Here is a 14,305-nt window from a genome sequence, read left to right on the forward strand (position 1 = left end):
GGGGGGGGAGGGGCGGCTCGGCCCGGGCCCTGGACTCTAGCCCAGAGCCATGTCCTTCCCAGCCCTGGAACTTGGGTGGGCTCCAGCAGGGGTGCAGACCATGGGGAAAGGGGACCCCATATTCCTTGGAACACATGGAAGGGAACTGCAGAGAGTGGCTGCCTCCTGCTGTGAGCAGTGCCCATTGCCCCCCAGCTGTCTCCCTTTATGTTAACCCCTCCCTGGGCTAGGGTCAGGGTCAAGGCTGGTCTCAGGGAGTCTCCAGCCTCTCCTTACCAGAGGTTGTCCTTCTGCGTCTTCTCAGGAGGTGGGTGGCCACGGCTCCGGGACCCCTGGCCCTTCTCCCTGGAGGAGGTTTTGGTGGAACCTGGGGCCCTACAAGCTGGGCCCTGCCCATTCACTACATGGCATTTCTGAGAGCTGGCAGGGGCTGGAGGTGGGGGTGGGGCCCGGGCGTAAAGCTTGCTGAGGGGCCCGTGTCTTCTTTCTGTCACCAGGAGGTGGAGAGAGTAATCGAGGTGAGTGGTATCAACTGGCTCCTTCCCCAACCTCCTAGCCCTGCTCACAGACTCCCAATACCAAAACCTGGGATTTCCCAAGCCTGAGATTTTAAATTTGCCATCTTCCCACTTGAATCTGAGCCTTCAAGGCTCACAATTCTAGGACTCAGCTTCCTGAACCTTTTAGCTCTTCCCCTAATTCCACCAGATGCTAGAATTTTGCTCAAACAATCACCTGGACCCGCCACAATCCTCTGAAGCCACCCCCAGGACCTTCTGATCCCCAAGGCCTCCCCACTCCATGACCCACATGACCTCCCAACTGACCCTGTCCTCAGAGTTCCACGTTTCACCTTCCCCTGTCCCCTCTCTCTCCTCCCTAGGGCTCCCCTCACCGCAGTGCTTCTGGAAAGCTTGAGGCTTCACCACTTGGCTGCAGTGGCTACACACAACCAAATAGAAGTCGTCATGGGCAGGGCAGTGCCCGAAGATGGACATGTCTGCAATGACAGAAGCCCTTATCACTGGGGCTGGGGATCCCAGGGTTGCCCTGTCAGATCAGAGAGCACCTCCCCCCCCAACTCAGAAGCCACTTCCCCCTCCCCAGCTGACATGACAGGCTTTATGCTACATGCTCTCAGATTCTAGAGCTCAACCTAAGAACGTGGGCCGTCAGGTGAGTGAGCCCAATCACCTATGGTTAGGATCTCCCACAACAGGTCACAGGAGGCAGGGGAATGGGCTGACTCAGACCTAGCAAAGTGAGGATCCCCAGACCTGCTGCTTCTAGCAGCTACCTCCTGGGATATGTTGGAAGAGAGGAAGGTGGTCCTGTCTGCCCTAGGCCCCAGCCCTAATGTGTGTCAACTCCCACCTTCTTTAATGAGGGTCATGGCATCCAACTTCTTCGTGTTTTTGTTACTCTCCTCCAGCTCAGCCCCTGCAGGAGAAACACAGCTCAGAAGGACCACCCCCGCCGCAAAAGCCCCATCTCCTACCCAACCAGCGCTGGCAGCCGAGCCGTAGGAAGTCAACCCTCCCTAACAAGCTCCTGGTGCTCAGGACCACTTGGAGAGCCTTTCAGTGGGTCACTCTCATGTGCCCATTCTTCCTTCAGCTGCTACCCCTGGCATGAGCTGACCCGCTTAGGAAGGATCCTGCCACCTTTCTTAGGACCCCTCACGCCAAGGAGCAATTTGGGGTTCCACCGCTGAGTGGCTGGGTGATTGTGAATAAATATGATCTCTTTTCTGGGCCCGCTTCCCCATTTAAATGGGAAATAATCCTTAACATATTTTGCTATAAATCTCCAAGTCCCTTCTTCAGATTTCTCAGATGGGTCCTTCCTGTTACTCTGTGTCACACCAAACAGATATCTCCCAGGTCCCCATCCCCATAGATGCGATTTTCTTCCACCTGGGTTACCATAGTACTGACAAAGTTACACCCAGCTTCTCAGGTCCTGCCTTGACAGGATGGTCACAGGGCAGAGAAACTGCCGTCTCGGGGGTCCTTTGGCATCTTCAAAGTCCCTTTGGTCAGCTATGCAAGCCCCTCCCCTCTTTAGGAGGGCTTTGGCCAAGGGTTGCCCTCATACCTCAATTTCTGGGTTGATGACAAAAACATCTTAGCTGTGCAAAGCAGCTCTTTCCCCCATCCCCCTACCTTACTCCTCTCCCCTCCCTCCTCTATGCCCCCTCCCTGTCCCTTGGAAAAAAAATCAATTCTGAGTCACCAAACCCGTCTGATTCCATTTCCGGTTCTCAAAGCACCCAGACCCTGACAATGGCCCCATCCTTGCCCACCCAGCATGGGGCAGTCCTGGGGTGGCCTGGGCTTCCACTTAGATGTGCTTCTAACGCCTACTAACAGATTTGCCCCTTTCTAGGATGTGAAGATCACTGACAGTCTTACATAATCTCCAGCTATGAGGGGTGGTGGGTTAGGCATGGAAGAGACAAGGGGCAGCTCCCACTCCTAAGTCCGTTAAAATGCACTGATGGGCAGAACTGAGCTGGGACTCGGATGTCTCAGAGGAGAACAAGTGTCATTAGAGACCGCTCCATGCGGTCTCCTCCTCCACCTCTTCTCACTTGCAAACTTCTTCAGGGCTGTGATGCCTGCTGTCACCCCAAAGGCCACGAGGCCAGGTGCCCCCTGGGGCCCAGGAGACAAAGATCAGCAGAAGGGGCTGTCAGCCCGCTTACCAAAGGGGCCTAGAGAAGGTGGGGGTCAGGGGAGAGAGCCAAGAGGCAGGGCAAGAGGCCCGGGAAAGGACTGAGGGTTGGAGGCACAGAGGGATGGATGGACGAAAGGAGGGAGGAAGGGAGGATGGATAGATGGATGGACCGACGAACTAATACGGAGGGGGCAGGGGTCCAGTGGCACTGCAACCCGCAGGCAAACGCCGAAAAGGAGCAGGAGGTGTGGGGCAGAAGGCGAAGGAACAAGGGGGGTTAGAAGGGGGGCACAGAAGTGGGGTGCGTGGGAAACACGTGGAGAGGACTGTTGCGGACGGGGAAAGCCCTAGGCAGGTGCAGGAGGGGCGGAAGCTAGAGGACAGCAGGCGAAGAGAAAGATAAAGGCAAACAGATGTGGGGGCAGGTACTGGGCACCGGCAGAGGCAGAGGTGGGCAGGGTGGGCTGCGGGCGGTGGGCCGGCGCTAGGACCCGGAGGCGCGAAGGTGACGGAGCAGGCGGGCACTAGGACCCGGCGGGTCCTTTGTTTGGGGGGCCGGGGAGCCGGACGGCGGCTCCCGTCGGCGGCTCCCCTCTGCTGGCGGGGGCCCGGAGAGGGGGAGGGGAGACAGTGATGGGGTCCCCGGACTCTAGGGGAGCTTCACTCACCGTCGGCCGCGGGCAGGTCGGCCCGTTCCACCCACGAGCTCCAGCTCTGTCCCGCGAAGTCATCGAGACTCGGCACCCGCCGCTCCAGAGCGGCCATTGCTGCCGCCGCGCGTTCACGCACCGCCATCACCGCCGCGGACGCGCGCCCGCCCCGGCGCCACCGCCGCGCGGCCCCCTCCCCCTAGCCCCGCCGCGGGCACGCCTCCCCTCTCCCTCCCACCTTTCCAGCTCACTCTTTGCGCAAGCGCAGCACAGGTTGTCTTCCCCTCGCTCTCCCTCTCGCATAGCCTTCTGGGAAGTGTAGTCTTGGAGCGGGTGCTGTTGCTTACGGAGCTTGCAGCAAGAGCCCCTCCAAAATGCACAATTGCGGGGGGCAAAGAGACCAAAGCCCCAGGACCTCCTCTCCTAACCCTTGTACACACATTCTTTGTGCTACCAGCCCGCTCTCTCAAAGTGACTGCATACACACCCCAGCCCCAAACCTCTCTCTGCCCAAGACGCCCCTCTAAGCCGTGCCTTCGCCAGCTGGCTGGCGCCCCTTCCCGGGCTGGCGGTCAAGAAGCGACTTCGCTCCCCCGTAGATCGAATAGGGTAGGTGCAGGGAGGTGGGCGCTGTGAATCAGAAGGGCAAGGGGAGGGAGTCTGTAGGATGTGCTGAAGGACACAAGGGTTGGTGTGGGGGAGGGTCCTCGGCTCCCGTGTTGTGCCTCTTCTGTGGGAAACCCGCGGTGCCCTGATGCAGGGTAGAGGGCTGGAGTGGCGTTGTCTGGGTTTAGGAGGACCTAGATGAGCTGATCAAGATCACCTGTCAGGATGACAGAAGGCTATCTCCGAGCCAGAGCCAGCCCCGGAACTGGGGTGGCCCCGAGGCTGCTGGTGTTTGCAGCATCTCTGCTGATCCTTCTCTCCTCCTGAGAACTGCGATCGATACCCTGTACCGCCTCTTCCCAAACCCTGGCTGGACCCTGACTCCATCCATCACTTTGGCTTCTTTTTCTAATGAATATTTTCTCTGCTGGAAGGGCTGCTACCAGAGCTTCAGCACAAGGAGATTTCTCATCAGATCTGTCATTTTCCTTGCTAAGGCCTGGAAAATACCTTAATCATCCTCTTTCTTCTTCTCAGCATAACATTTCTTCCCACAATCAAGAGACAAAAGCCTGCCACCCCATCATATCAGGAAAGAGAGACTAGTTCTCTTTTCCCTCTTCAACCCTCATAGCTCACCCCATATGCATTCCTTCAGCTAAAGGAAACCAAATTGGAGGTAAATAAGTCAAGGTCTGTGACTTCAAGACCTCAGGCTTTCTTCTCATTTTCACCCAGGGAAGGCTTAAGTACTGCGAAGATCATCTCTGAGGGCAGAGATTCTTAACCTGAGAACCACAGATGATCCCTGGGGGGGTCCAGAAACTTGTTGAAATTGAATGTAACATCAGGTCCAAGTGTGTTTTTGTAGGGAATGTAGGGGTCGCTTGTCAGAAGAGGGATAGAGGAACAAGTTTGTTCAGAAAGAACCTAATAGTTAAAAGGGCAAGGCATATGGCCCTCACCTGCTGACAGGAAGCTGAGGAGAGCAAGTGGAAAGAGCACTGTGAAAATCACTATCTCTTGCCTTTTGAGTTTGCTCAAATTTGCTAACCAGTCTCAGTTACTTTGGCCCAATTGGTGCCACCAACAGAGGAAATGCAGACTCTAGTGCTTGGGGTGCAGAGTGGAGAGGAGTGGAATGACATTTGGGTGGAAATGCAAGAACTTAAAGCAATGGGAAGAAGAGGGAAAAAATCCCTGGAAGGGCTCTAGTCTTAGCAACTTCATGGCAAATGCTTTGAAGCACTGTTTATTCAAATGTGTAATAACAAGCACCAGAAAACAACATGCAACATTCTCCCCCCCACCCCGATCTTCAATCCCAGAAGTAAGAGACCTATGATCATGATAGCAGAGGGAACTCAAAATTCCAAAAAGGTCCTTGGTGGGCACCTTGGCAGGGTCAGAGTTTAGTAGGGCAGAGGGCAAGTGCCCTGCCTGTTGGCCTCCTGCAATCTGGAGAAACCAGACACAGTCTCCCACCCTAGGCCGCACTAAGAAAAGCAGTGGTGCCAGCCCTGATTGGAGGGGACATGAGTCCCATGAGGACAGCTCAGCCCTCAGCACTTGGCCTAGCCCAGCCCCCTGGAGGAAGTTAGGTGAACTAGCCTTTCCTCTTAGGGTGGTCATGGAAAGCAAGGCCATAGCCAAAATCAAGGCCCTTCTGGATGAGAACAAGCCAGCCTCTTGAGGAGGGGAAAGAGCCTTCTCTGCTCTAGATAGAGTTCTGGGCTAGGAGTCCTTGGCAGGAGTGTATACTCACCCCCCACCCTTTCCCTAGCTCAAGGGCCAGTTGCTAACTTCAGCCCCCAAATGAGAACACTTTATCCATCACATTTCAAATAAATTATAAATACATACACAGAATCCAAACAAAGTTCCAGTAAAAGCTGCTCACAGACCCTCACAGGGGCCAGCTTAAAGGAAAATGGTCACCCCTTTGTTCTCTGTGTCTCTGGAGCTGTAGGCAAAACCATTCCCCCTTTTCCTTGAGTAACCATGGGGACAGCTCAGGACAGAGAGAGGTTCAGACTTAGAAACACTCTCATCCCCATCTCCTCTCTTCCCTCCTCAAATCCCTTCCCCAAAATCTAAAAACAAAATAAAAAACCTAATTCTTTCACTGAAGGGTTCTGGAGCATTTGAGGATAAAAATCTCATACTCCCCCTGTCAAGTGGGGAAACTCTGACCCAAAGAAGAAATGATTGGCCCAAAGTCCGAGATCCTGTCTTCTGGATACCCCGGTAATATGCACATGACTATGGATGGCGTTTAGGAAGGTGAGAAGGTTGGAGGGGTTGTCTCGGTCCTGAGGAGAAATTGGCACAGGGCACATTCACCTTTGGGATGATAAGTGGGCTAATTGGCACTGGATTGGAAAATGGCTGGATTCTTCCTTCTTCATCCTTCTCTGAGCAGCCCTATGGCCAGGGCAGAAGTGCTTCGAGCTGGGTAGGAGGTGGGTGACCCTTTCCCAGTCAGCACTGACTCTTGGGCCCTGGGGTCCAGAGAGGGACTGAAGGAGGTGTCAGGAAGAGGAGACATATCAAAGACAAATATGGAACTGGGTCCCGAAGTGAAGAAGCACCAATAGCATTGGCCTGCCCTGGACTGAGGTTCGGGTGGGGAGGGAGAGAGCCTGGGAGAAATGGGGAAGCAGGGGAGGAACTGAGGGCAAACCGAGAGGGCATGTCCTTTTGTAAAGGTGAGACAGGGATGTATGAAACAGAGGCCAGGGGAGGAGTTGTGGGATGGGGGGAGATGAGGAAGAAACGGGCCCATCCATCCATGTCCTGGGGCTCTGGGGCAACTTAGCCTCGTGATGGTCCTCTGGGCCCTTCCAAAGTCCCTATCTGGACCCACAGGAATGAAAGGGAGGCCTGGACAAACATGGAAAAAGATCTTGAATGCCTCAGACCCGAGAGGCTGGGGAAGGGAGATGGACGGAGAGGTTGGAGGCAGGGAGGGCTGAATTGGAGATGCTCCTAGACCCCTCATCTTGTGTCTCATACGTGAGACTAAGCCCGAGAAGGAGGACGGGAAGGAAGGTCAGGAGTTTCGAGGGCAAGCACATGTGTAGCGTTGGTAGAAAGCGCCCCAGCCTGGAGAGGTGGGAGGACTGAGGGGACAGAAGAAATGCTTTCCCAGCAAGTTTCCTGGCTTCCATGTCTTGAAGTTGCAACCCAGTTGCAATATATCTGCTCCCCACTGAGTCCAGGCCTCATCAGGACCCTCTACAGAGCTGTTTTCTAGGCTAGTTGGCCTCCTGGGTTCCCACAGGGTGGGCTGTGTGGCTGAGCAGAGGCCAGAGGAAGAAGTGGGAGAGCTTGGGCTGACTGGAGATCGGGACAGACACAAGGCTTAGATGACAGCCATTGAAGAGGGGTCATGGAACCACTGGTGGGCCCTTCATGCAAAGGACCAGGAAGAAGGCTGCCAGCCAATTTCCCCTCCCCCCACTTTTATTGAAGCCGATAGGTTGATAGAAGTGGCTGCTCAGAGCGAGTCTCAGGACTCTGGTCTCCTGCCCCCTGCAGTAGAGGCTCATTCTCAGAGGCTGTAAGGGTACGAGTAAGACCCCAAGTAAGATGCTGGGGTCCAGGCAATAGACAAGAAGCACTGAGCTACTGCCATCCGAGGCTCTGGCCAGAGGAGGGATACGAAGCCACTGGGAGGGCTGCCCGGGTTTCTGACAGCTGATGCCCACCCATCCATCAGCGACTCAAAGCTCAAAGCCCAGAATGATGGGGGAGGGGAGTTGGAGAAGGAAGAAGAGGGAGGTCCTGGAAGCTGGAGGTGGTTGAAGAGGTGCTGTCCTGTTCGGGAGTAGCCAGGTCGGGGCTGCTTACTGCTTCTCCACTGCTCCCTGCTCAGCTGCGCTCTCCTGGCTAGGGCCCTGGCCCTGGTCCTGGTCCTGGCCCTGCCCGTGCCATGGGGTCTCCTTGAACACAAACCAACAGTTCCCGGCCCACAGGAAGAAGTTGATAAAGCCGAAGAGCTGCAAAGACATCAGGGAAGTTTGTGAGAATGGTAAGGAGGGCATTGTGGGAACAGGGAGGGGGAGTCCCCGTGGTGCGTGGCGGAAGAGGCAGAGGGCTGGCAAGACTAAAATACAGAGAACTGGATGTAGAGTCAGGGTTCAATGCCAATACCCACTAGGGGTTCTCTGGCGAAAGTCTCTAACTGCCCACAGCATGCACCTGAGTTGTAGGTTGGTCGCTAGGAGAATCTGGCCCCTGGAGTGAAGCATCATGCAAACACAGCAAGGAGCAGGGGCTCTAGTGGCACTTTCCACAGCACTGTTCTGAGCGCCTTTTTCAAGGGTGGATGTGACCAGAGCTGTCCAAGGTGCTTCTTTCCTGGGGCTGGACCCAGGCAGGGATATATTCAAATATTTATTCAAAAATACTTAAAAACCCCTCAGCAGGAAGTATTGGGGGGGGGGTGTACTGATATCTGCAATTAACTTCAAAATGCATTAAAAATAAGATGGTTTGATGGATGAAGGGGGCAGATAGACACGTGATAAAGCATGTCTAGGAAAATGTTAATGGTACAGTTTAGGCGACAAGTGTGTGGGTGTTCATTGTAAAATTCTTTCCACTTTACCGTATGTGTGAAAAATTTTACAATAAAATGTTGGGGGCTAAAACCTATGAGCAGGGTTCCAGCAAGGTCTCTAGAAGGCTCCCTGGTGTGCCAGTGATTAATTCCCTCAGTTGCTGGCCTTTGGGGAGTTCCAGGCCATTTTCAGGGCAGGGCTAAGGTGACAGGGGCCATTTGAAAAGCCCGAAGCTTCAGCTCTGTGCCAACTGACATGGAAAGACTTTCACATTCTAACAACCGGGATGGCCAAACCTATGCGTACCAGCTGGACCCACCCCTGCCCAAAGCCCCTTTCCTGTCCAGAGGCCTGAGGGACAATGAGCCCCTTCTCTCTCACTCTGGATCTGCTCCCAGTCTTGAGCCCAGCCACAGCCTGTGCTCCCCTTCATATGCTTGCATGCGCACACACACACACACATTGTTAAGAGGCAGGAGGAGTGGGAGGCAGTCACCGAGAGCATGCCTGGATGTGGGGAGAAGGAAAATGGGAAGGCAGAGTACAGAAGGAGGAAAGAACAGGAGGCTAAGTGGTTCTTGGGTTCCTTCCCCCCCCAAACCAAAATGTCTTCTCAGCATCTTCCAGGGGCCAGCAGCCACCCTTAGGTGCAGGGGTCACCCGCTCTAGCTCCAGGGGAGACCAGCTGGAGAGATGCCCTCTCTGTTCCTCTCAGAACCTGCTAGCTGGGACAGGCCTGGGTATCTGGGATAGCACTGCCTCCCCCAGACCCCTTCAGTGGCCTCGGGTCTCACCACAGAGATGTTGGCCAGACCCATAGAGGGCGTGGCCCCAGCACTGCACACTGCTTCCTCTCCGTGGCACACAGACATGGCTGCAGTCAGGCTGGATGGCCGTGTGGCCCCCTTGATGTCCGTCAAGCCCTTGCCCCAGGCGGCTGCAGCTACCAGCCAGAAGAAGGTGAAGGAGACAGTCACACAGAAGTCCTGGGAGGAACAGAGGGACAGGAAATACACTCAGAAAGGCCCCCCTCCCCCGATTGCCTACTTCTCTTCCTCTGGCCATAATGCACTGGGATCCTGAGGTCCCAGGAAAGCTGCCTCTTGCTGTCCTACCCAACACCTGGAGCCTCAGGGAGCCCAAGTCATTTTAAGGAATCTGTTCACTGCCATCAAAGGAGTGCTGCCACCCAGGGCGACCCCTGCCCAGGCCCTCAGAACTGAGGTCAGGCAACAATGTATCAAGGCACCTGCTGGTCACTGTCACCCCCAAACCTAGGTGGCCTAAACTCCCCACTCTGGCCTTCAAGCCTTTCCTTTGATCACCACTGCTCAGCTACCACTGGTGGCAGAGTGAGAGCAGACCGCAGGAGACAAATGGGGTCCTCTAAGGCACCCCTTCCACCTTGCATTCCTGGGGTAACGAGACAGTAGAGGGGGAAGAATATTAATGATAGCTAACACTTATTGAAGCTAACTATATACCAGATATTTTACATGCATTTTCACTCAACTTCCCCAAACACTATGAGATAGGTATTCTTTTATCCCCCATTTTATATTGAGGAAACTGAGGTTTGGAGAAGATAAGTGACTTGTCCAAGAGCACACAGCTAGTAAAGGACTGTCCTGGAATCCGAATCCAGGCAGTCTGACTCCAGAGCCCACTTCTTGATGCTATTATGCCTTCTGCGAGCACAGCATGTGATGGGGGGTTGGCAGAGGCAGAGTCCTCGGAGCTGTGGGAGCCACAGAGCCTGAAGGGGATGGACAGCAGAGAGCTGGCAGGGAGACTCAGGAGGTTCCACCTCGGGGTGTCCTCCCCCCTCAATGCGACATCAGTCCCAGAACGCACGTCTCAGTTTCTCCACCCCATCCCTTCTGGCCGATGCCCACTCACCACCAGCGGGAAGCGTTTGTTCTCTGCGTAGAGGCTGTGGAAGCGCAGGTAGACGACCAGAGCAGCCATGGTGTAGAAGAAGGAGAAGATGCCCAGGGTCACAAAGAACTCGGCGGGAGCAGAGAAATCCCCCATCAGGTGCATGGTCTTGGAGGTGGAGTCATCATCGCAGAGGGGCATCTCATACTGGACCCGGTTCAACCTGCAGGGGGCGGGGACAGGGCGGGGTGCCATCCTGAGCTCAGGGCAGTCCTCTCCCTGGGGAGGCAGGGGACTGTCCCCGCCCTGGGAGTAGTCCTGCACTACTTCTTACCCCGGGACTCTTAACAGATCCAAGAAAGGGGGTGTGACGAGAGGAATGTTTCTGGAGGCAACCTTGCAGTCCAGATAGGAACATCCCCAGAAATCGGGTCCAACTCTACCTCCCATTCAGCTGCTACCCACCCTCATCTCCCTTGCCCAGATATGGTGACCGTGTATTTCCAAGTATCTCCAGGGCCCTTTAGGTCATAACCACAATATATATAGTGCATCGATTTCTGGTAGCCAAACCACCAGGGAGATCGGCTTCATTTTGCCCCTGGGAGAGCACAGGCCCACAGTGGCCAGGGTAAGGTTGGACTTGCCCATTCTCAGGCCTTATTTAGTACCCCTCCCCCATGACCCTATATGGGACAAAGTAAGGACGGGGGGAAAATAAAAACCCTGTTACATACAAGAGATAGTTAACCTAACTTGGCTGTTGGTACTAAAAATTTCTGAAAAGGCGAGTCCTGTCCCCAGTTCTCTTCTGAGCAGTTGGGACACCCCTCCCTAAGCTCCCAAATAGCCAGGAAAGAGTATTCTTTTCTACCTCCTGGTCAAGGTGTCTCTCCTTGTAGTCTAGTGTACAAGGGGAGCAGCCCGCATCAACTCTTTAGGATCTAACGAGCTCCCTAACCTTCAAGGGAGGGAGAAGGTTGCTGAAAGTCAGAGAGACCTGACTAGCCTCCATCCCAAACTGCATGGATTCTTTCGGTAGGAACTATGTTACCTGCTCTGGGTTATCTGTGGACTGGAACATTATTATAACAATGATCTATCTGAGTTTCCCTCATATTTTTCTATGGTTAGCGCGTCTGACATTCCTAAAGGGCAGGAAGGACCCAAGCCTTGTAGTTCTATTTGAACCTAGAGTGGCACTCAACAAAAGGTCTTTAGGTTTCTGGAGGAGGAAGAGACCAAGCAGGTCCTGCCAAGCCAGCAAGAGAGGCTGTGTGGGGTCGGAATCGGTTCCCGCTCACCTGAAGGGATAGCCGAACAAAACAATGATGGAGCTCACATCCTTGGCTTCGTTGTTGCAGCGAACTGTTGCCCCTGTCTCCCCGCTGTAGGAGCCGCAGGACCCGAAGGCGAAAATAGCAAAGAGCTGAGGGAGAGGGAAGCCCCTTTGAGAGTCTGAGAGTTGGAAGGCCTCAGCTGGCCAAGGTATATCTCCTCAGAACTACCTTCTGACTCTCAGCAGGTGCGGTCATGAGGGTGGGGGAGGAGTTCCTTTCATCAAGTCCCACCTGGGCAGGGACTCATGGCTTCCATTGGCTTCCCGGCCCCAGGATGCCGTGTTCACTGCACCTGAGTGCCGGACCAAATAGCCAAATGAATGAGGTTGACTCGGAGTGGTGTCTGGGAGGGAGACACAGGGAGAGGAAAGAGATAGTTTCCACAGCTCCCCATTGGATGTGGCAATGGAAACGATGACCAATACAAAGCAGTTTAGGCTTTTGGAAACGTCTAGCCTAACGCTGGACCTGAATTTCCTCCCCAAGGGAGAGGCATCCTAGAAATAGATTCCTCTGCGGCAACTGGGATCAGGCATGTGTTGGAATTCCTTCCCATTTCTCCTTTGGGGCTATCGTTGCAGCTTGTTACCTTGTCGCTACCTTTCCTGCCTCACTGGCGGTACCGCTAGACGGGACGACTTCCGCCAAGCCTTCAGAGGGGCCAGGCGGGGAGCTGTGCCAGGCTCTGCCAGCCTAACTCCTCTTCCCCCAAAGGTCCTTTTCCTTGCAGCGACAGTGCTGGCTGCGTCTCTGCTGACAGTCCTGGCTCCAGCCCAGAGAAAAGTGCCTTCCACTCGCCTTACCAGCCTCCACGCTTTCCCCAAGTGGTGTTTCCCTTTGTAATCTGTTGAAGCTGCCATCGCCGTGCTAAGAACCAGAGGCATTTCAGATCGCTTGAATTGTTTTCCTCTCCACCTTTCATCACGTTTTACTAAATCTCCTGTCTTGAGTGAGATGAAATTTCCTTGGCCTATGGTTTTCGAATTTCTTTTTGGGGAAACACACTGGTTAGAAAAGGAGGCGAGAAGCTGGAATCTCTGATTTCCCACATCCTCCGTTCAGGCCCCATTTCCTGCGCACTTACCTCGTACAGGCTTGTACATGATGGAATCTTTCTTAGTAAGCACAGACCTTATTCTGTTAATGATCGTTTTCTGTGTGTTTCTCCGTGTCTTGGTGTCTTGGACATTAAGCACCTAGAAGACAGCTCATCTACGTCCCAGGCTCGCAGCCAGAGTTTAGAATAGAGTTGTGTGCATGTGATTTTGCTAATGCACATAAATGTTATGGAATGAAAAGAGACCTGAGTTAGGAGTTTGGAAAGCGGGGTTCTAGCCCTGGTCCCGTCACTCATTAGATGGGCGAACTCTCATAAAACGCTCCACTCGCTGAGTCTCGGTGTTCTCATCTGCACAAGCACAGGTTTGGGGCAGGCGATCGAGAGCCCTTGCTCTCACTGGATGAGGGTAATGCTCCCAGTGTGCTCTTGGCTGGGCTGGCCAGCAGCTGTGCTCTGCACCTGGGTAGTGCCCGGCATCACTGCCCCGCCTTGCATCGCCGGGCCTGGCAGATCTTCTCCATGCTGGAGCCATTGACCCCTCTCTAAGGGTCATAATGAGCACCTCTCTGTTTCCAGGAGGTTTTGTTCAGACAAATAAGAACTGTCTCCATTTGTAAAAAAAACATGCAGGAAAGGAGAGAGCATGACTTTCTCCAATGTCTGAATAACCTTGTCATCTGGCCTAATTTATAGAGGCTGAAGGAGAGCCCTGTTTGCTCATGTTGACAGAGCTTAAGAGAAGTTGCCCAAAGCCTCTGCATCATTGCCCTTTATCGACTCCAAGCCTCCTCACTGGCATAGCAATGGCGTTTCTCTAGTTCTTCCTCACAGGAATTCTCAAATTTTTGTCAGCTCTGTGAGCCTCTTCCGGGTTTCTTTATTCCCCTTAGCTTCTGGCCCTCGGAAATGGACACACAATTAGGGTGTCACATTCTAGGAAGGGCAACACCGTTGGATATATTTTTACCTGTTGGCAGTTAGCTCTATACAGGTCCCCTAAGAAAATAGGTATTCCTAACTTGGGGCAACGAAGGGTCAGTCTGGAGCCTTCTCTTCACCAGCGTTTCCTTGACAGGCACATCTGCAGAAAGATGACACTTCCCGAGCATCGACTGTGTACCAGGCACTGTTCTAAGCACTATCATTGAGTAGTGAACAGAAGAGAAAAAGCTCTGTCTTCGTGGAACTCGTACTCGAGAGCTGTACTATCCGCCATGGTAGCCATGGTAGCCACTAGCCAAGTGTGGCTATTTACAGTCAAATTCATTAAAATTAAATTAAACTAAAAATTCAGTTGCTCAGTCACACTAGCCACATTTCAACTGCCACATTTCAATAGCCACATGTGACTAGCAGGTACCACATGGGACAATGCAGACGATAGAACTTTACTGTAATCATCCACAATTCTGCTATGTCTAGATGATAACGTTGAAATTTTGAAAATCCTGAACCCTGTTCTATGATCCCCCAAAGAGTGAAATATACCACGAATAGCATTAGTAGAGTTGTATCCCCTTCTCTTCC

At 53.7% G+C, this 14,305-nt stretch overlaps 2 protein-coding genes across 4 annotated transcripts in view; both read right to left on the reverse strand.

The window, feature by feature from the left end:
• The window catches only part of ATXN7L2 (ataxin 7 like 2), an 8,833-nt gene extending 5,310 nt beyond the window's left edge, over positions 1–3,523 (reverse strand). For all 3 annotated transcript variants that reach the window (XM_040626942.1, XM_040626941.1, XM_040626940.1), the window contains exons 1-4: positions 3,348–3,523; positions 1,375–1,440; positions 896–1,000; positions 277–487 (exon numbers count right to left, since the gene is read on the reverse strand). In XM_040626942.1, coding sequence (XP_040482876.1) covers positions 277–487; positions 896–1,000; positions 1,375–1,440; positions 3,348–3,474 — 509 coding nt within the window. In that variant the 5' untranslated portion in view covers positions 3,475–3,523. The remainder of the gene's footprint in view (positions 1–276; positions 488–895; positions 1,001–1,374; positions 1,441–3,347) is intronic.
• Positions 3,524–7,535: 4,012 nt separating this feature from the next.
• SYPL2 (synaptophysin like 2) overlaps positions 7,536–14,305 on the reverse strand; it is an 11,360-nt gene continuing 4,590 nt past the window's right edge. The window contains exons 3-6 of the mRNA XM_040626943.1: positions 11,683–11,807; positions 10,400–10,601; positions 9,295–9,486; positions 7,536–7,936 (exon numbers count right to left, since the gene is read on the reverse strand). Coding sequence (XP_040482877.1) covers positions 7,784–7,936; positions 9,295–9,486; positions 10,400–10,601; positions 11,683–11,807 — 672 coding nt within the window. The 3' untranslated portion in view covers positions 7,536–7,783. The remainder of the gene's footprint in view (positions 7,937–9,294; positions 9,487–10,399; positions 10,602–11,682; positions 11,808–14,305) is intronic.

Source organism: Ursus maritimus, unplaced genomic scaffold (genome assembly GCF_017311325.1).
Source record: "Ursus maritimus isolate PB19 unplaced genomic scaffold, ASM1731132v1 scaffold_12, whole genome shotgun sequence".
Taxonomy (NCBI): Eukaryota; Metazoa; Chordata; class Mammalia; order Carnivora; family Ursidae; genus Ursus; species Ursus maritimus.